The 22,243-nt window shown below is 38.5% G+C and overlaps 1 protein-coding gene across 2 annotated transcripts in view; it reads right to left on the reverse strand.

The window, feature by feature from the left end:
- Positions 1-22,243, reverse strand: part of roraa (RAR-related orphan receptor A, paralog a) — a 209,856-nt gene that overhangs the window by 67,331 nt on the left and 120,282 nt on the right. For both annotated transcript variants that reach the window (XM_044123797.1, XM_044123798.1), the window contains exon 2: positions 4,776-4,805. In XM_044123797.1, coding sequence (XP_043979732.1) covers positions 4,776-4,805 — 30 coding nt within the window. The remainder of the gene's footprint in view (positions 1-4,775; positions 4,806-22,243) is intronic.

The following is a 22,243-nucleotide window of genomic DNA, read 5'->3' on the forward strand; positions in this document are numbered from 1 at the left end:
ACAAACAAAAAAAACAACTTAATATCCACTATAGAGGTGAAGAAGTTGCTTCAAATAGGTAAACACTGTCACTGTGCCTTGTAAACACAAAGTCTAATTTGGATTAATGAGACATTTTTTCAAAAACGTCTCTGATATTTCAAACTAATGTTCTGTAATGACAAAAAGTCAGAGGGAGAAAATTAATTCAACTGAACCAAATCCTGAAGTATATAGTACAAACTCAGACTTTTCGACTTTAATTTAGCCCCAGTGAGTGCAGTAACTTTTCTGTAACTCTAAATGCTTTCTATTCCTTAAGCGTCACAGAAGAGTCTAATTAATACGTGTATTTGAAAAACAAAAGAGTTTGAGTGTAGTACAAGTATGGGAGTGCACGTAACAGACGAGAGGAACTCAATACACGCTAAAAGCAAATAAATGATGATGCAGGAGAAGGGCCATGTTTCTCAATCAGTGCAATGTCTGTTACCTCAATGGAGATAAATATTGCAAAGGGTGGAAAGAAATTGGGGCTGTCTAAAAATGCATCTTCAAAGTGAGGAGAGAGGAAACCTCATCTGTCTGGACTCCTCCTTCGTCCCACAGTTACATTTGTACTGCTGCCTCCCTCTGGCCAACTCGATTGTCAGTTCCATCCCAAACATGTACCACTTATCTTAAATTAAGTGGCATATATTGCAAACAGTTGTTAGAGATTGTGAAATAAAATATATTAAAAAGAGACATTAATGGTAATGAAGCTTTTTTCTGGTTACATTATTCTGGAATTATTTTAACTAAAAAAACAACTTTCTTGATTGGAGACCATTAAGAAGATGGCCTGTATTTTTGCACAATTTATCTTTACCATTTATTATACATATTTTTTGACATATTTGCCTAATTCTGTCTATTGTTTCTGCACCTTATGCAAATATGTAGCGATTTTTTAACAAATTGACTGGTGACTGCAACTGGATGATTCTGATATTAGCCAGTCTTAACAGTTTGTGCTGACAACAAAAACTTTCAGTGTGGATGTAAGAACTGTAGGGATAAATTTGGAAGTGAGTGATTTGCAGTATCAGAGAGACTTAGACAGAGGAAGCATATATATATCTATTATATGTCACAAAAGAAAAGAAAAATCTCATGTTCTGTATTAAAACTCTGGGGTAGATGTTTTGAATATTTAGGTATTTTAATAAGCGCCCTACAAAGAATAATAATAAAAAAAAAAACTGACCAAATTTTGTACAGTCCATCTCTAAAAATATGAATCTCCCTGTTTCTGTATTTTGCTTCAAATCATCAACAATGAGCATAATGTACATATGCAGCAGGATGGTGAGAGGGTTAGTTAATCAGGTGATCTGCTCTGCTCGACACAGAGCATCCTGGCTACATGTCACATAACACGTACTTGTGTGCGTGTGTGCTTGTGTGTGTGTGTGTGTGTGCACTGGCTAGTTTTCTGCAATTCGAGCCGTGAGACAGAGTCCCAGACTGCTGATGGGAGATTAGAGGTGAGACGTCTAATCTCAGTGTAATCAGGCGCTGCATCTGAGCCTTCGCTCCACACCAACAGGTCCAAACAGAAACTCATCTCACAGAAAACATGGCCCTGATGAGGTAGAAGATGGTTATGGGGAGTATCTGGTGTCCACCATCAAAGTCAGAAAAAAAAAAAAAGACCAGCAGGTAAAATTAAATTATTTTTGCTCTCATGTCTTCTAGGCTCAGGCTGTTTTGACAGAAACTAGTCCATATAACAGTGCATGTGGTAAAACTGCCAAGGACATGCTCAGGAAAACCACAGCTTCTCGATGAGAATTAAAGCCCAGTGGTTGAAAAAAATAATAATAATAATTAAAAAAAAAGCAACCTATTCCTTTTCAGGGAGGGAAAAATGAGAGACAGGCAGAAAAATAAGGAGAAAATAGTGTCTCAAGTAATACCAAGACAACTAATATAAAAAGACTACACAAAAAGTGGACATTACAGCCATTGAAGCAAAAATAAGTATCTGTTTTCATCTAGGATACTTCACCTTCTGATGGCTCAATGATTAGTGAATTTGGGTAGATGGAGGAGAGGGAAGGAGAGGAGAAGAGGCTGCCAGTGAACAGCTGCCCCTGTAATTTATATTGATGAGGGGACTGGCATGGTGGGGAGCTTCCAGCAGTTTGATCACTCAGGCAGAGTGGAGAGTCAGCGAGACATGAACCATCTCTGTGGTTTAGGTTGGACTGGAGAGACCTCTTAAAAAACACACACACACACATCCACAGAAACCCATACTTTCATATAGCGGCTTGCGAGAGAGTTCATACTCTGTGAACTTTTCCCACATATTTTCATGTTACACGCTCAAAGTTTGATCTATTTTAATGGGATTTTAGACCAACATGGAGTAGCACATAAGTGCAGTGAAATGAACTATGTTTAATTTTTAAAACTTTTTTGCAAATAAAAATCTGAAAACTATGGCATGTCTTCGTATTCAGATTAGTCTACTCTGATGTCCCAAAATAAATACTTGAGCAACCGATTGCCTTCCGGAGGAGCAACGTGCATCTGAGAATCTATTGCAATGAGGCGGACAGTCTAGAGTGGACAGCTGAGAAAGAAAAACATTAATTAAAAAGGTAGCCAAGGGGCCCATGGTAACTTCTGAGGTCTTTTGACCATCAACACGCTCATGTAAAACAATGTTGAGAGTACAACTTCCAAATATGCACTTCACAAATTTAATCTTTCTGGAAGAATACAAAGACCAAAGCTGTGAGAAGTCTGGTTCACATTGTACTGCAAGGTACAAGGTTTTGTTCAAATAAGACCAGGAAGTAGAAAGAAGAATCATTGTCTTTAGCAAGGACATGTATGCTGGTCATATGTATTGGGAAGATCAACTGAAGGTAAATAGAGACCATTGTCCATTGTGACAAAAGTCAAGACGTACAGTTAGAGGTGTCTACATGCCCACATCGCTTAGTAACCACTTCCATTTCATAGCTATCGATTGTCTGTTACATAAAATCCGAACAATGTAAATTGTAGTTTCTGGATGTCATTGTAAAAAAAAAAAAAAAAAAAAAAAAGAAGTCAAGGGTAATGAATCCTTTTGCAAGATGTTGCAGATACACAAGCAAGCAAGACAGCCAAGCTCACATTTCGAGTGTCAACATCATCCAGTAAATCAAGTAACCCAATGTTTTCCCTCCAAGAACAGAAATAGATCCACTAACTGGCTATCACCGTGCCGGGCAGAGACATCTCCCTCATTATTACTCCACCAGCCATATAATCACCAGGCTCTTCCTTTACAACCTCAATGACCATTAACTGGCCCTTGAACTTCTTCTGAGCACAGCCACAGATGAGGCGCTACAGCCTCTTCCTGTCTGTGAGGCAGAGCATTCAACTACTTGTTAAGGGGACTTACTTTGATTTCCTCACACAGTTAAGATTTGAATATTTCTAACTAAAATGAGACGATAGAGTCCAGTTTCAGCCGAGGGCTTTTAAACTCAACACTCTTAAATCATGCTCTTTGATTTGGGTCCCTCTTTTTTCCCCATCCGCGTAGAGGTGCTTAGAGTAGAACTAATTAAGTTGGTGGGACGAGGGAACTGTGGGTTAAAATGTGTGTTCCTCTCAACATTAAAGATATTCTGACCCAAACACACATTCACACATAAAAAAAAAAAATTATGGTAGTGCCTCGGGACAAGCAAATAGCTTAAAACATGATCATCCTGTTATTTTGACGGCGCTGTCTGAGCAAGGTAGAGCTGTCTAGCTTGAAGACCATATCCTTTGCCCCGCTGTCTGATGTAATGCAGAGCTGGGGTGTTTTACTCTCACAGTCTAAAACACTCCGACCGCTCTTACAAAAAGCCCCTCTGGCTTCCCCCTCTCCACAAGTTTCATCAGATTGATCAGAGCAAAAGAATAGCCTTCAGGGCTGGTTTCTTCCATTCACACAGAGGGATACGAACGCACACATAAGCCTTTCAGCTGCATACACAGACACACTACAGAACAGCCCCCAATCCCTCCAAAAAAGTATTTTAACATGCGTTTTCAATTGCACTTCACACATGTCAAAATACAGTGCAAATCTCCAGGAGATTATTGATTCCTGCAGGTTTGGCTGCTCATCAATTCTTAACTTGCAGAGCGATATTGAAAAGCTGAGCACTACAGTATTACCGTGGAGCTCGCAGAAGCCTTGCATGTTAGATTAGAGACACGTGTCAACGCCTGTCCCGATATCTTTCAGTTTTTTGCCGATATGATCTGTATTGAAGAATACAGAATTCTGGTAGTTAGTGCAGCCTCAGAGGTTACAAACCACCACACAACACCACATCCTTGTTGTTCAGCTGCAAGGCCTTGCAGAAAACAAAGAGATGCTTCACCACACTGTCTCCTTCAAATGTGCATGATTGTCTAGCAAGTCACAAGACTGCACAGCATTTTAATTTCCTCTCTGGGGTTATCATGTTCTTTACAGTACGGAGCAGGAGAAATACAAAGGGGGGAGAGTGGATTGGATGTAAGAACGGAACTGTTCTGTGTCAGGAAAAAAATTACAAAATGAGGAGCTGTGAAACAAATGCGATTTTATCACCTGGCTATATGAGAAACAAACATTTTTCCCATTTAGTGAGTTTCGTATAAAGCTATATCCCTAACAACTCAGAACTTTACTTAAAAATTCTGAGTTGTTAGGGATAACAACTCAAAATTGTTATCTCTAACTAAGAAATGATTGGGATCGTACTTACAAGTGTGTGTCTTCTTTGTTACCGAGATACCTGCAAAGATAAAACAATACATTAAAACGGCCATCAATACAAAGGTACACTAATGTGATTTTAAATGACACTGAGTTATTTGTAAAATTTCTGTATTATTACAACCATAAATTAAAATCTTATTTCATTTGCATTTTATGTGAGTGAGCAACATAAAGTGGAGTAAAATTGCTTGAAAAAAGAAAAAGACATATGCTTGTCAAAATGTCCCTTTGACAAGTAAAATAACCTTTATATAAAACAAAGGTGTAGAAGATGAACTTTTATGCCAGTCTAGTTTTTTTCAGCTTATCCTATGATTTTCCTGTATTTTACTACATTCATCTCCCCATCAAGTCCTATCAACTTCCTTCTTCTGACCAAACCCCCTTCAACCACACGTTGACTGTGTGACTGAAGTTTGCGGCAAGCTTTTTGTTGCCTCTCTTCTATAAAGGCCTGATTTGCAGAGTGCCTGACTAATAGTTGCCCTGTTGCCAGATTATTCCACCTGAGCTGCAATTCTCTACAGCTCCTCCAGATTTACCTAAAATGTTTTTGCTGCTTCTGTTATTAATGATACAATTTTACCCATGATCAGTCTTTTGTGTTTCCTGGTTTCATGATGCTATTCTCTAATAAAAAAACCAACCAACCAAAAAATAAACAACAACAGATTATATAATGCACTTTATACATAGAAGGGAGTTTGATTAATAATTGGGTGATATCTGAAAGCAATAGTGGCACTGTATTTTATTTAAGGGCAGTGAAGTAAAGAAGACTGAACAAAATGTATATAACACTTTCCAGATTTTATTTATTTTTTTTATATTTCAAATAACACAGTATTTTCCTTCTACATTACAATTAGCCAATGCATTCTATTGGTCTATCACATAGCCCAAATAAATGCATTTTAGTTTTCTGCTGTAACCTGACCAAATAGAAAAATCTTCAAGAAGTACAAATATTTTTGCAAGGCCCTGCATGTATATTGGCTGGTTTGCTACATCAAAAGATGTCAGAAGATGGTTATGACTCTATGTTCTGCAGGCGGAAAATGAAATTTAAATATAAATAATAAACAACATTTGGAATACTAATGCGGTGAGTACTGATTGGGTCTAAACAAATGAGTAATCCTGAGGCCCTAAAGGAATGTAGGCACTTTGACCTCTGTGTCAGTAAATCCTCCTATCTAAGCAGGTTACATAGGACATAAAAATAAAAAATTTTTTCTTAAAGCCAGGTAACTTGATAGTAAGTATCTCTCATTGTTCCACCATGTAAAATGAGGAAAAATAAACTATAAATATATATTTACAATGTCTTTGGGGTCACCCCATTGAGCAGCTACTTTGGATTTCACTGTGGCTCCTCCTGTCTGAAACATCGGTCTAACGCCCCAGGAGCCTGGCACAGACAAACGCAGAGCCAGCCGAGGTCCCCCGCGGCTCCGTTGCACGCTCATGCTACGCAGGACAGAGAGCACACTAATAGATCCCACTTGTCATGCGGAAGCAATGGCTAATTTTTCTACAGCTTGCGTCTGAAACTCGGGGGATGGCAAGTTGACATGATTCAATAACTCGCAGAAAAAGAAGAAGGAAAAAAAAAAAACTGCCTGGCCGGAGATAACAACACTTCAAACATGTTGGAGAAGGGAGAAGGGAACGAGTCAAAGAGCAACGAGGGGGAAAACAAATAAGCCCTTCAGTCTTTTATAGACATACACAAACCTACAAATGATATCAACTCCACTGAGCAGAAAGAAGGGGGGGGGGTGATGGTGGGGGTGGGCATTCACCTAGGGGCTGGCAGTCTGTGATGTAGCTCCAGCATTGTTCTTGTGCTCAGGGCAAACAGCTACAGCTTGGTTTAACTGTGGCTTTACGCAAGGAAAAAGTAAACTGAAATTTTGCCTTAAAACAACACTTTAGTCAAATAACATGGCAGTCAGTTTAATCTGATGTTGAATTAAAAACAAGCAGCATTGAGGTGCAGCACAGTAAGACAAGGGGAAAAACAATCTGTAACGGTTTCTGTTTCGAGATAAAAACATGTTCTTAGACCACAGCTGGTGTGCTCAGTGGAAACTGAGTTACACAGAAATAAGCTGACTTTTCCTGGATTTTTGTCTTGCAAACTCAAGAAAAAACAACATCCTCAGTTTTAAAAAGAAGCATCATCTTTTTCAATTGTAAATAATATGCAAAAACTGCAAAAGAGTGTGACACACTCTTTCTTTGTCTACTGAGAGATCTTACAGCTGCTAACATATCTTTGTTTTGTCAAATGTTTTTATCATAGAGGAAATGAACAGCAGTTGTGTGAGGGCGTGTACAGTGCAAATGTTCTTCCCCATCATTAGCCACACAGACCACACTCTCACACGCTGCTACCTGTCAGACAGTGACTCATTCTTCCGTTATATGCTTGCGTTTCACTACAATGAAAGATGCAGGGTTGTCTGTGTAAATAAACTCATGTCCACAAAGGTATTCAATGTGGCTTATTTGCTTACTTCTTGTAAAGAAACTATGATACAATATTACATTTAGTGAGCCCTTAAAGTGCAACAGCAGACTATAGCATGCAGTGTTCATATTGCAGGTTAATTTTGATATTTAAATATGAATTAAATTAAGTAGTCCTCTAAATAACAACTTCTGTACCAGCAAATAAAATATATCACAAATGACCCTTTCCTCTATATATATAAAAAACGTTTTTGGTACACTGCTTTCATCCAGTTTTTGTTGAAAAAACATTTTAAGAATCTGTGTTCAAGTTAGAAAATAAAGAAAAAATATATTGGCACTAAGTGTAATTAGTACTACAGCTATTTTTATGGTTTACTTTGCATCTCTCAGTGTTTGACTCTATTTTTCTTAAACCTTTGAATGTATGTAAATTAAAGACATTAAGGGTATCAGTGTGTCAAAGAAAATATTGTTTTAGGAGAATATCTAGCCTATCATGGCTTTAGTCATCTTTTATCTTTTAGCAAGAGTTAATACTGTCAAAATACTGCACTTCAAAAGAACTTTATTGATCCCAGAGGTAAATTACTAATACCAACATTGTTACTTTTCTTCAATTATAGAGTCTAATTGAAAATGGTGATGGCATATGACAGGTTTTCTTTGATCAGTATTAAATCTGAATTAAATTGAAGTAGTCCTCCTTCAAATAACAAATGTTTAAATCAATATAGAAATATATCACAACTGACTGGGAAGTATACATTGAAAATGATAATGCTGACACATAGAACAGACTGATTTAAAAATACACAAAATGTAGTTTTAAAATATGCTGTTTCCTAAATAATTTGCACACAGGTTTATAGTATCTTCTTTTCTGAGACATTCAAAATACATCAAGCCAAAGAATACTCAATTAGCTTTTACATCAATAGTTATTTTTGTAACTATTGTTACAACTAGAACCATAGTTTTACAACTACTGTATAGTTCTAGGAAGTAAGGCAGTTCTACACCAAATCTTGTCTAGCCTGTTGCCATGCAGGTTTGAAGAAGTAGAAGGGGTGGTAGGAAGGCCTGCTTCACCCTCTATGTGTCATTTAGATTTCCGTGATTGGAGGTGGCAAGGAGAGGAGGCCACAGAAGCCAATGAATGAGTCAGGCGGTGAGAAAGAAGAAGTCTGCTCTGGGCACTGACTTTGGCGACGCCTGCCAACTCGTGTCTTCTCTTGTGGATGGCAAGTTCAGAGGTCATTCTGGAGGTGAAGCTCTCCTTGGCTGACAAACAAGCTGCCATAAACATGTTTATATATTGAGGAATGCCTCTTGTAAATATGTGTTCATCCTGGGCAGTAATAATGTAGCAAGTTAAAAGACAAACCTGTATTCAGTCTTTATGAAGTTGAAGCTGAATACTAAACTCTACATTAACATTTCGTCACAGTGGAGGGAGGGCTAGTTGTCACTGCACGGCCTTTGATCAGTTATATTCTCTCTTGCATGTGTAAACAATTCAGCAAGTGTTCTCATGAGACATGAAGGGAGAGAAGTACTATGCAGGCAACTGGAGGTTAACCTCTACCACATCCAGCTGCAGGGGGGGCACACATCCTGTAAACATGCCATTTAGACTGGAGGAGAGTCAGAGTGAGGTTTGGCAGCCACACTGCTGCAGCCGGCTGTGAAGCGCAATGCCATCGCAGACGCCTCAAAGTGACAGCGCTGTAATGAAGTCTGAGGCCCACGGCAGGCTGTACGTCATAATTTCAGGTTCCTTAAAGCCTGACAGGGAATGATTATCATGGATGGTTATTGTCACCCTGCCTCCCTGGTAGACGATGCGTGCTCTGGGGTTGTTGCACCGTGACATTCAAAGTTACAGTCTCCTTCATATAATGGAGCTGTCCTCTCAGCGCGCTAATGGGAGCGATCCATTTAACCTGTGCCAGAAACACACAGACGAGGAAGTTCCTAATGCGAGGCCTCTCCCGTGGGGACGTCACACTCCCCCCCTGGCTGCTCCCTTCCTGCTGCTTGATTCATTGACTGGCGCTCCTCACTTATCCTCATTCACTGTTCAGTCTGGGGAGACATGGAAGGCTTGCTTCCCGCCGCCTGCTCCACATGCCATCACTGCACGCCCACCGCACACAAGGACATAACCAGACCCAATTCAGGGAAGAACCAGTGTGGTTCCAGAGAGGAACCAGCTACACACCCACTCAAGTTACGGGTCACTTACGCAGGCCTTGGGAATGCTAACTGTACACATGCGCCACGGTTAATTGGTTAATAAGGCCTCTCAGATTAGAAATAGAAAATTCAGACAGTAACAGATGATTTTCTTTCCCCGACTGAAGGTTGCTAGAAGAAATATACTGATTAGGCTTTACGTGGCAAAATACTTTTTTCTCATTTTCTTTGAGGTCGGAGCTGCAAAATAAAATTTTCACTGATTCTTGGGTTTCATTTTGAAAGGATTGTAAAAACTAAAAAAAAAAAGCTCATAAATGAATTTCAGCAGTGTAAAGGTATAGGTAATTTTATTTATGTAGCACGTTTTCAGCAACAAGACAATGCAAAGTGTATTGAACCACCTGTAGAACAAAGATAGTGGGAATTATTGGCTTTAATGCATAAACAGGAAAAATAAATCTAGTTCCGTCTATTATGGGAAGACCAATTATTCAAACAGCCAACAATGCAGTAAATATGCTAATATCTGCTTTATCTCTAATGGTCATGACGTAATTTGGAAAAATCATTTTCATCATAGCTTTGTTTTGTTGATAAATCTAGTCTTTGAATATTGTTTTCAGAAAGCTCTCTATATTTTTATGTTTAATCACACCCAATTTAAATTAATGGTTTGTAAGCATTCTCTTGCAGAATTTGAGGACATACTGAGGAGCTACTGATTTCAGGTGTGTTTGTGCAAGAAAAATGTAACCTCTACATTTTTGTGGACTTACTTTTTGTTTAAAGCTTATCAAACTCTACCTATGTAGGCCGGATACAGGTTAATGTGTCACCCCTTTGTTAACTGTCCTAACTGTCCCTAATAGAGAAACTTTGGGAAATTAACAAAATCGCTAATTAAATTGTCCCAATTTCTGTGGAGTGCCACGGAGACCGTAACTAGAAATACAGAAAGCTTTTATAACAAAACTATTCCCACCAGAAACATACACTGCAGAAATTCTAATTCAAACCAACCAAATGTTTATGGTGTGGTTGGCAACACAAACTGTCTATTCAGTGAGACAATCAAAACATAACCGTTTTAATCTATTGATAAGTGACCATGTGAGATTTCCTGTCTTTTGTGCCTGTCCAGCACATCCTGATATATTCAAGTTATCTGTTGCTCTCTCTCAGTCTGTTGCACTCTAAACAAGTTGCAGACATGTTTCAAAATGGTATAGAAATACAATTTCCCTTAATGACGGGACTTATGGCTCTTTGAAGGGAGCAAAACCTTCAGGATCTGCTCAGTTCTAAAAGCCATTTAAAAAGGAACAAAGAATAAGCCATTTTATCAATTATATAGTTTTATTTTAATTTAGAGGAATCTGGTATGCATGGATGAAATTCACAAACACAAAATCTAAATTTAGATGCAAAATAGAAGCACAGTATGGTTTTGCAAAAAAAAAAAAAATGGTTATGTGCATATTTTCCAAAATAAATTTTAAAAATAGGATTTTGAAAATAATATTAGTGTATAATATCAAAATATATCAACCATGCATTATTAGAATTTTTGTGCTATTTGTAATACAGAAACAAACTCGGATATAACAAATAGATGAAAAAAAGTGCACTGAAGTTACTTTGACAGACAAAAAAATCTATTTAATACAGCAATCGAGGCAATGTAATAATGTAACAACACTTAAACATGTAGCCACTGCAGTATGTGTAGAGGTTTATTAGCAAGGAATGTTGTGAAATACAAAGAGCAACTCTCACTAACTGAGACTGGCATCCTATCATTCAGAGTAAAGAGCCACTCAAAAGAATCGGATCGTTCATGAACGTCACATCACTAATTCCCTTTCAAACTTCCTTTTATCTCTGTGTTTTACGTGAAGTTGCTGATAAAGAACTTACTGATAATGAAACCAGCTAATTCTGTGTCTTTTCTTCTTAATATCAATTCTTCCACCAAACAGTATTGTTGTCATTGCTGGTTTGGCATGTTCAGTAATCGGAAAAAGACTAGACATTTCCGTTTCTGCTTTTCTCCAACGATAGTAAGTTAAACTGATTTTAGTCAACAGCCAATTTGATATGCATATCTATTTGAGGAATATAGTACCTCTCCATTCTTCTTCTGCTTCTACTTTTCATACAGCAACTTGTTGTATAAATACCAACTGCTTAAATAGAGAACATCTCAGTTCTCTATTTAAGCATCAGTATATTAGGTTGATGACAGAACCTGCTTGTGAAAATACTTAACCATAATCATATTGTCACTTTCAGCATGTGTTTTGTCCACTTTTGTCTCAAGCAAGCATAAATGATGCCTCAACTCATAAGATGGAATCTGTTCCCCCTCCTAAAAATAATAATTCAGTTCTATATTAAACTTTAAGAGTACCGCTTCGGCTTAACAACACAAACAGAAGTGTCTTCCTGCATCTTAAAGTTCCAGAGAGGGCTAATCCATTTTTATGGTGCTCCATATTCAAATAATTTAACTAAACATGAACTTTGAAACAGTTTGAAACACAGGAATGCCAGAATAAGGCTTTGCATTGCTTCACAGATCATATAGAGACTTCAGATTTGTAAGGTAAACTGGTGCAAGGACGCCAATACTGTTACTTGGTACGCCTTCCAAAGGCCACCTTTTATACACAAAGTCATTTAAACAAATTCTCCATTTTGCTGTGACACACTTAGTGCCAGCTATTATGCGACTTTATACTATGCATGCAAAAATGTAATGATTAAAAAAGCACAATGATTCTAATCAGCTGCCCCCTAATATACTAAAACACTTAATCCATGGAGAGGCCAACTCTCTGGGGATGCTCAAAGAAAAATGACTTCTTTGTCTCCAGGCGCTGTTATTTCTGGTCATTTCTAATTGGTTTTAACTAAAAGCAACCACTCTGAGACTCCACAGGTTACTCTAAAGCATCGCCATGGAATTGTCTGCAAATAGAAGATATACATCCAAATTAGTTTTAGAGGACATCACAACTGTCTTTGGGAAGACGAAAGAAGAAAGGTCATGAAAGAATACAACTAAACATGCCTTGGTGAGGGAGACGCAGGAAGGTGGAGGGTCCCAATGGAAGAGTGACATTATCAGGGTGACCTTGAAATCATAGGAGCCTCAACTGTCTTGAGGCGTTATGTCACATGCACCTCAGCCCCTTACAAATGACCCGTGGGTTCATGATCAGCACCCTCCCAGACGCATATCTACGTTCCAGGAGTCTGCAGGTGGGTCTATGGCGCTGCATGGCGGGCTCGTGAATTATACAATGCAGCAGAGGAATTGACGTGGCTCAGGAGGGCCAAAAAACAGCAGGTATGGCTTGGAGGCAGAGTTAAGACTCTGACGGGATTTTAATTGTACCACAGGGAACACTGATAAATACTATTGTTATTGGTAAGAAACTGCTGCACAGGCTCACTTGGCTGAGAGCTGAGAACTGAGTGTATAATAGCCAAGATTCCAAGAGTTCCTCAATACAACATTTAATGCCTATTCATAAATATGGCTTGTAATGTTTTTAAAAAATTGACTTTAATGTCTGTGTGTACAAATACAAAACAAGAAAAGCTGAAACAGGTGTAGTGACTATGATTCTATTATGTGGGTTGAGACTAGTTGGGTTTCTGTTACTACTTGTCTGTAGTAACAGCAAGCCTGGGAGATTCATAAATGTGCTTTGTGCAGGTCAAAAACAATGTCTTAAAACTCCAGAGAATAATTAACAAAAAAATTAAAGAAACAATAAATACATGTTTCCCAAAGAACACTCCAAACCACAGCAGCAACTTTAATAACACAAATCTACTAACAATACCCATTCTTGGGGGTCTGCAGTACATAAACAGATTGAAACTAAATATTGCTAGGATTGTTAGTTACCTCCAACTCCATAGACTCATAGTCCATGAGTTTAAAAGAAAAAAAATATAAACTATAAATGTTAAGGCTTTAGCCAATCTCAACCCCATGGGCTTAATACGCATGGGAAATTGAGATATTCATAAAAAAGCAGTAGATTAAAATCAATCATCATAAGGACTACAGGTCTGTGGATTGCCAGACTTTTAGCCTCTTTATATAACAGCAAGCGAGCAAAGTATACTTCAGGAAATCACAGTGGTCGGTGTTTTGGTCTCCCTTGTTTAAGTTTTTATATTATTTCAAGAACTGAGGTGTACATTTAAGGATCAGATGAGCTTTAGTACTTTGTGACAATCTTCCTTGGTTTATAGTCACCAAGGGGGGTCGGTGGGGGGAAGTGGACAAGAGCTTTGATGACAAACTAATATCGGCTAATAATATTTAAAGGCTGACTCAAAAATATGCAGGAAACCTGTCATTATCATCATTCATTCAGTCTCAATTCCCATGCAGGCGACTACAGCACAGAGCACTTGTCTAATGAACAAGGGTCTATAGGGAAGGATCATTGTATGAGAGTGTGTTGGAAGTCAAGGTCCCATAACAGTGGACTCGTGGCTCAGCTGATAAGGACTTGGCTGTAATTGCTCAGAAGGGAGGGAGCTGCAGCCCCATTAGGTCTGGTCTAAGCACTTGCCAATAAGGCAAACTGCCCCTCTGAAGCCTCGCATGTAATGAAAACTTCCTCGGAGATGAATTACATGTCTGTCAGTCCACTAATTAATATCACAGACTTGTCGGTTTTGCTTCTCTGCATTAACGAACTGAATCAGAGAGCCTGGGATGGAGGCACTTCAGGCACTGAAAGATGAGGGATAGGCAGCGGCAAACCAGCAAGTGCATTACTACTGTTATTCAGCACATCCATGGTCAGCACTTAGCACAGCATCTATTTTTTATGTATTTCATAATTAAAACCTGCAAGTTTGTAAGCCGCCCCATGCTCTATCTAGATAAAGGTACTTTTATTAGCAGGGAGTTTATCAGCGGAACCACTCCTCTATTTCCTGCGTCATGCTTAAAGCACAAATGCCATGTAATTACACATGTGATAACGGGACAGTCACTGAACTGGACTATGATTAATACAACACAGATCCTCCCTCTTTTTTAAAGCTCAGACACAGAGAACTTTACACGTGAGGAAGCCCAATGTGCGGCAGATAAATAGGTTGATGAAAGCCTGAACACATATTTCACATGATGCCCCTTGCGGTGCAGGTGGAGGGTGCTTCAGTTTGTTGCCTCTTTCCTCCCTGCTGCAACACGATGTGATTCTAATCAGAGGATAACGCAGGATGAAACTCTGCAGAGCAGCGACATGATGCCTCACTTCTGAGAGGATAGAGAGATACAAATCTAAAGTGCATGTTGCAATATGGGACTTGAGCTGTGCCTTTTATTTGTCCAACTGACTTTGGGGTAACTTAACACCAGTCTAAGCTCTTGCATGGATATTCAGACTGAGACACAACTAGATAAAGTGATGTTAGAAACCAAACTTAACTTTAAAAATTACTTGAGAACCCATAAAACCAAGACCATTTCCACCAGCAATTCAAATACTTGTCAAAAAACAAAATATGCTTCTAGTGCTTTATCATGTATGAGTACAACCAAAGCTACATATTCTAGGAAGCCAAATTGTTTGCACAAGATGAAAAGATTGGATAAAAAGAAAGGAACATCTAGTTAAATAATGACTAAATGATATAAAGGAACTGGTAAGAATCTTCAAAATAAGATGAGGAACAATTGGTTTTGGGCAAATCTAGATATTGATAGATCTGAACATTACTAAGTCATCAACACAGTTTTCATGCATTGTCTAGCCTGTCCAGATGATAACACATGAAGGACTTCCAGGCCAAGAATGAAGATGGGTTTTTTATGAAAGTCTCTGAAGTTTTTGAATGCTTTGAAAATCAAAGCTTAAAAAAATGTTTAAAATGGACACTGGATTAGCATTTTGCATGAGTTTCCAAAAAAGTATCTTTATGTTTCACATCTTACTGTTGTCATTGGGATTAATATATTGTACATCAATATAAAGGATGCAGCTGTACTGAAAAGAATCTATGATTAAGCATACTAATATTTGCACACTCAGACTTCCTGTTTATTTTTTACTAAAAGCATGCAGTATTTTTCAGTCTTAGCCAAGTTAGCAGCAAGGGAGAAGTGAGACTCATGGGGTCAGTTACAGTTCACAGCACAAATGCCACACAGAAAGAACTGGACTAGTATTAAAACGTGCTGCCTGTTTGTTTAATGTAATAAATACAAACTGTAAGCTTTGTTATTGTTAAAACCTAGAATAGTCACTTACTTAATCCATGCTTTTTAAATATGCTTCATATAAGTTCCCCATAGCTTTGGACACAGACAAAGGTGAACACCTAGAATACATAAAATGTGACCATTTCCATTGTATGTACAGATGAGCTAATGACACAAGGAGAGGAGGGGGTGACTTTGAGCTGGAGTCCGAGGCCAGAGCTGGGCTGCAACCAAACCCATACATTCTCCGAAATATAAAAGCTTGCTGCATTGGCCGGCAGTAATAATTAATAGCATACTCTATAAGCATTCCATTAGGTGCAAGCAGCTGTCATAAACATCTTAATTAATTTACAAAGCAAGCAACCAGGGAATTATGGCAACGTAAAAATCTGCTTCCCTCTGCCGCTCCACAGCACTGGAACAGATCGGGCTTTTAAATTTTTAAACATGCCTTTCATGTTCTCTAGAGCACTAAAACCCTTTGAACAGTCAGCTTGTTAGGAGATTCACCTAGCAGCCCAATACCTACGGGTCGTCTTGCTATTCTTTCACTACAGTGACAAGAGGTTTTGGGCTTTTCTCTCCTGCACCAGCTTGACTCAAGGAATCTCCCTCTCCCTCGTATTATCTTTGTCACAGCAGTTTAACCACACAGAATTTGTCTGTCAGGCTCTTTGTTTGAGCTGACAGACAACCAACTATCACAGTACACATATCCTCACTAGCCACTTTATTAGGTACACCTCTTTAGTACAAGGTTGGGCCTCCTTTTTGTCTTTAATCTTTTGTGGCATAGATTAAGCCAGGTGTCAGAAACATGTCTCAGAAACTGTGTCCATATTAACCTAAAAGGAGGCCCTTGGAATACAATGAATTTATTGCCATATTGAATAAACCACCTTGAGATGGTTTCAGCTTTGTGATATGGAAGTAGCCATCAGAAGATGGGTAGAAGACGACGACAGTCAGAGTGTGGGGCTTAAAAAATGCTTGTGTAGTTTTAAGCAACCGTGGGCAACACACTTTCCAAATTGTTGTTGTCCAGGGTTTTGGTGAACTCTGGTAAACTGTTCTGACATCCTTAGCTTCCTACTCTTAGACAGGATGTAGCACATCTGGTTCAAGGTTCTGTGTGCTTTGTGTTCAGAAATGACATTTCATATACCGTTCTGTTGCCTTTTTTAAACTCTAACCTCCAGATGATTAAAAAGACATTTGCAGACAAACAACTGCAACTAACAGTTGCAGTTTCAGAATTTTTCTTAGCTGAAAATTCTGAAAGATAATCAGAACAGTCCATCTGGTATTAGTTACCATGTCACATTGAAAATAACATATTTAAAATGACAAGCAGGGGCTCAAATAAGAACCATGTACTTGTAGGAGCAAGTACACTGAGACTTCTAGATGGTGCACTTCTGTTACGCTGTGCTGTAATCTGCAGGCTTCTGTGCAAAAAGCAAAGGGTCAGAGCACTGTGGTAAACACTCTCTTCCCCACCTGCTCTTACTCAGAGAGGGCCAGATTAGACTGGCCACTCCATTATATGAGAAAGGCTTAAGAGCATTTCCACTTTCAGAGCTGGGGTATCAGCAGCTTTTGACACTAAGCGGGGCTGACCCATCATTTTGGAGGGGGGACCCAAGAGGAGGAGCTGTCCTCACACCAACACAGTTGACTCTGCATGGTATAAAAAACATTTTTTTCCTGACCACTGCAGTTTCAATTGGACTATTTTCAATGTTGCTTTACAATCAAAAAGTTCTTGAATTACCATATAATTCAAACCACAATTTTGTTTTACATTGCACATAAAACACAAAGGGAAATCAGTGGAAGTAACGTATTTTAACCACCAATGCACAATGTATAGCATATACTTTCAAATGTAACTATAATTTTGACTTTGTAACAACACAAGAAACATTATCTGAACATATCCTTGGCTACATGGACAAGGACACAGTCTTCTAATAATGAAATGGGTGGAACTCTGTAAGGGTTGCTTGATGAGAAGCAATAATTGAGAAGTTTTTGTAGTCTTTTCAAGCCAACAAAAAACATTAACCTGTTACTAGGAAATAGATGAGGGTTTTTTTGTTTTGTTTAGCACTTGAATTGTTTGCAGTAGCAGCAGTACCAACCCAAATGGAAGGACAGAAACATATGTCCCCTTTAAACTGTGTTCAAAATCTCTGTGTGTTTTTAATCACAATTTATCTCTAGAATTTCTGGAAATTTAAAGTACAAACACTTTATGCAGTATGGATTAAGTACATATGAAATTATTTGCTTATAGATACTAAATGGAAGTAGAAACATGCAAAACATGTAGGTATAAATTGGAGGTAAAAGGTGATAAAGAGGCCAATTGACCCAAAGCCATTATTACTACTTACACTTCTACTAACGCTGATATTAAAATGCAAATGTTTTTTGCATATATCCAGCACATTTTTACAAAACTGTATTAAACTTGTACACAGCAATCACACATAAGATTTTCTATCCCACTTCCAATCTGCAACCATATTCAACAACAGAAAGAGATAATTTTTTAAATATTATTATTTTTTATTTGTTTGCTCTTGACAGTCAGGTGCCATGCATCCAATTTTTTTTCCTCTCTCTTGAACCCTTCTCCGTCTCTCCATTTTAGACCCATACCATATTTGCTTAACCCAGCCAGTGTGACAGCACTCAATGCTAAAGCACTCCCAAGGCAGATGATCAAAGTCAGCAGTCAATTCACATTACAATGCATTGATTTGATGTTTCCTAACCTCCCAGGCCTTTCACTAATGCTGCCAAGGTCCTCCAGGATATTTCAGAGAGTAGTTCCTTTCCCAGCTTTTCTTCCTCTTCTCTCTTCCTTCCTCCACTTCTGTTTGTCTGGGAAACTAAAATGTGTTCAGCTGAAATGTAGTTTCTGGACATACATACCAGATATAAAAAATAAATAAATCTGGAACTTATAAACAACAGGCACTTAGTGCTTTAAAATAACAATCACCTAAAAATAACATCCTTTTCCTTTACCTCAGTCTTGAGTATTGTAAAGGAGTAAATCACTCCCTTGTTCTCCCATACCACACTTCGTTTGTTCCTCATCACTTATTCATTTGCAATTCTTTACCGAGTGCTCTTTCTATGCTTTAGTGACTACCATTTCCCTTTCAGGGGATGTTCAGCGCACGTCCATGTTTTATTCAATTATGAGAATTTAATATGGTGGAAAGGTGTGCATAGACATTACTCACACATGCATCATTTCCACACATATTAATTTTCTCTTACTGCTGTTTTTCTTGTTCCAGGCAATAGAGCATGCACCCCCCATTGATACATGCTGTCTTCTTTTAGTCATTAGCATTTTTACCTATTAGACAACAATCACCAATTATAAATGTATGATAAATCAGACCATTGCTATTGGGCTTTTGGAGGCACATGGGTAACTTTGTTTACTTCATATTTTTATTTCTTCTCTCAGCGGTTGTCAAAATGTGTAGGCATCTTTGCCATGACACACTGACACACTGACCTACAAGCACTAAGGAGAATGATATTCAGCTTTATAAACACAAGCATGCACAACATGCAGGAAAAATAGAAGAGGTGGATGGAGAGCACAAATGAGAAGATGAGAGGGAAATAAGAAGTATTGATTTGTCTGCAAGAGGCATTGCTTTAAACAACATTAGTCATTATAACTGTGTGCAGGAAGCATGCTCTTTAATTACTCATCAGAGGCCAGACAAACTCAGCGCCGCGTGAAGAGCGCCTATTGATTACCGCCTGGCAGATACGACACACTTAGCTTCTAGTGCCGTGTAACAGACCACAGGAATGAACAGGAAGACATAAATGCCGCTGACCTCTCTTTCAATCTACTCGGCGACAACAGAGCAACTGTTAAAACTGGTCATCAGCAGCAGGGCAGAATTTGGACTTCATCCAATGCTTGTATGTGACATCTGAATTGCAGCTGTTGTGACATACAGTGTCAATGAAAAGCCTGCATTTTCTTGCATAAGTATGAATGTCATTAATTGTGCACTTTGAAGAGTCCTGTTGAGTGCACTCACCAGTTTTACAAGTCATCACCCTTCTCTAGCATTTATTTCTCCTTTTTTCAGTCAGTATTGTTAGTTAGTCCCATTGCTATCCTTCATGTTGTTATACTGGGTTTGCTCCGTTTCTTTTTGGACTTTCTCTAAAAGTCGCGTCCATGAAGGAATGAAGACCAAATTTAAAATTGTGCATCCAATGCTTGTCAAGTTGTTTTGTTCTATTACACTTCATCATCAAAAAAAAAAAAAAAATCAAAACTCATTCTAAAAAACTATTGCGAAATGTAAGATGACGGTGAATGCATGTGCACTTTTCACTGCAACTGTATCGCACTTAGAAGTCTGGAGTGTGGTATAAACTGTGCTGCAATATCTAGTCAAGAATTGTCAAAGAGCATGGTATTAAGATTGAAATGAAATGTTTTCAGCTGTTAAAATTAGAACAATAACTATACTAAAACATGTTTGTGAGGCTACTGATTGGTGATAATTTCCTATGTGTTTTGTTAGAATTATGTATAATTGTCATAGTTGAGTAAACAACTGCTGTATTTGTTGCGTAATCTGTTTCTCTGCTCACGCTCTTTTACGCAGGTGCATGTATAAGGAAAAGCAGACTTAAAGTAAAGCTTGTGTTGTTTCAGACTACAAGCTGCTTTGCAAGAAAAGATTAGGTTTATAGAACAAAAGGGATATTTAAGGAATATGAAGATTCAGAGCAAACATAGGAGCACATATCTAGGAATGCGAACTTGGATACTTGACACGCTTCTTTGGTAGAAATAAAATATTCTGCTTAAGTATCTAGTATCCACATGGCTACAAAATATCAGAAAAGCGTTCGAACAAAGATCAGTCTGTCTTTGTAGTTTGGTGTTTTTGGTCTTTGCTGTTCGCCTGCTTTGAGTTCTGGACTATGAAGTGTTATTTTGTTATTTTAGGAGAAGGTCTAAAGCGCAGAGCTGGAGGAAGAATTCCCCCACATAGCTACACAGAACACAGACAACACATTTATGGATGTTAAATTCTAATATTTAGTGAGCTGATAGTTCAGTTCCAGTGTTATCCACTGCATGTCTGGCCCAGCTTCTGTTGAAACCCCTCGTTAAAAATGCATTCGGATTACAAAAGAAGTGGGTAAACCACGTTACAACGCATACCAGGCGGAATGGTAGACCCGCATTTGCTGCTCACGACCCTGGTTAGTGAAAACCTGTACTATGCGCCTTTCCACTGCATCCCCTGCACTTACATAATTTAGACAAGCAAAGGGATGGGGATGATAGAGAGTGAAAAATATAAGGGGGGATGAGCGATGGGGTTGGCTGAGCTACAGGGAGCTCACGTCCAATTGCGTTTGGCCATGTGGCGAGACAAATACGGCTGTATGAGCGGAGCTCGTGCCACAGCGGGATTTGATGACTACATGCTGAGACATCCCTACGACATGCTGATAGACAGAGCGGGACACCGCCCCTCCCCTGCATTTACAATGCTGAGCGGAATAAACAGCGGATGCAACAGGAACAAGGCGAAAAGTCTGAGCGCATTAGAGGTGCACTGATCCAAGACCATGGCATGGTTATTTATTAATCAGCTGAGCTTAGCTAACTGCCTGTTTAGATGAACTCATGGTACACTTCAGCAAGGCAGCAAAACTGTTGGCTTAATGCAACATAAGGTACAAAATGCATTCACTCAAGATGCTTGTGAGGAATATTTTTTATTTTAACATTCACTACACTCCCTGTTAGGCAGACCTGTTTAATTGCTTTTTTGCCACAAAAGATGAATTAGCCAATCACAGTGCAGAAACTTGATATCTTTAGGCATCTTAACTGATCATCAGGATGAGAGAGAAAGAGGATTCAAGGTGAAGGTGGCTAGTTTTTTTTGGGGGGTCTGGCTTCTGTGATCTACTGGGATTTTCACACACAACCATAACTCTGGTTTACAGAGAATGCTTCAAGGAAAAGAACGTTTCCACTGAATGGTAGTGTTGACTGGAAGGCATCATTGATGTTCCAAGTCAGACTAGAATGGGAAGACTGATTTGCTACAAAAAAAAAGGAACCAGTAAATCAAATAAGTCTGCATTATATTAGAAAAACTAATAAATTGCTCAATTATTAACAATTAACCCACATTCCTTATTCTTGCCTTTCTTTTCTACCATCGCAATAATACCCATTACTGTCGTTGAGCTATACTTTGTTGCTAGAATCCATTAATTATGGGTATAACGTATATCAAATCTGCATCATAGTGAACAAATCTGTTGGAAACTGTATTTCAATTCTTTGCAACTAAAATGCTTAAGCCTACTAAAGATTACATCTAAGCAGCCCTTGGGAATTGGGATTGTAAAATTATGTATTGTGAGTTTCTAAGCTAAATAAAAAGTTGGGTATTACTATCTTTGAGCTCACAGTACATCAAACCTTGAAGTAGATGGGC

Source organism: Gambusia affinis, linkage group LG08, assembly GCF_019740435.1.
Source record: "Gambusia affinis linkage group LG08, SWU_Gaff_1.0, whole genome shotgun sequence".
Taxonomy (NCBI): Eukaryota; Metazoa; Chordata; class Actinopteri; order Cyprinodontiformes; family Poeciliidae; genus Gambusia; species Gambusia affinis.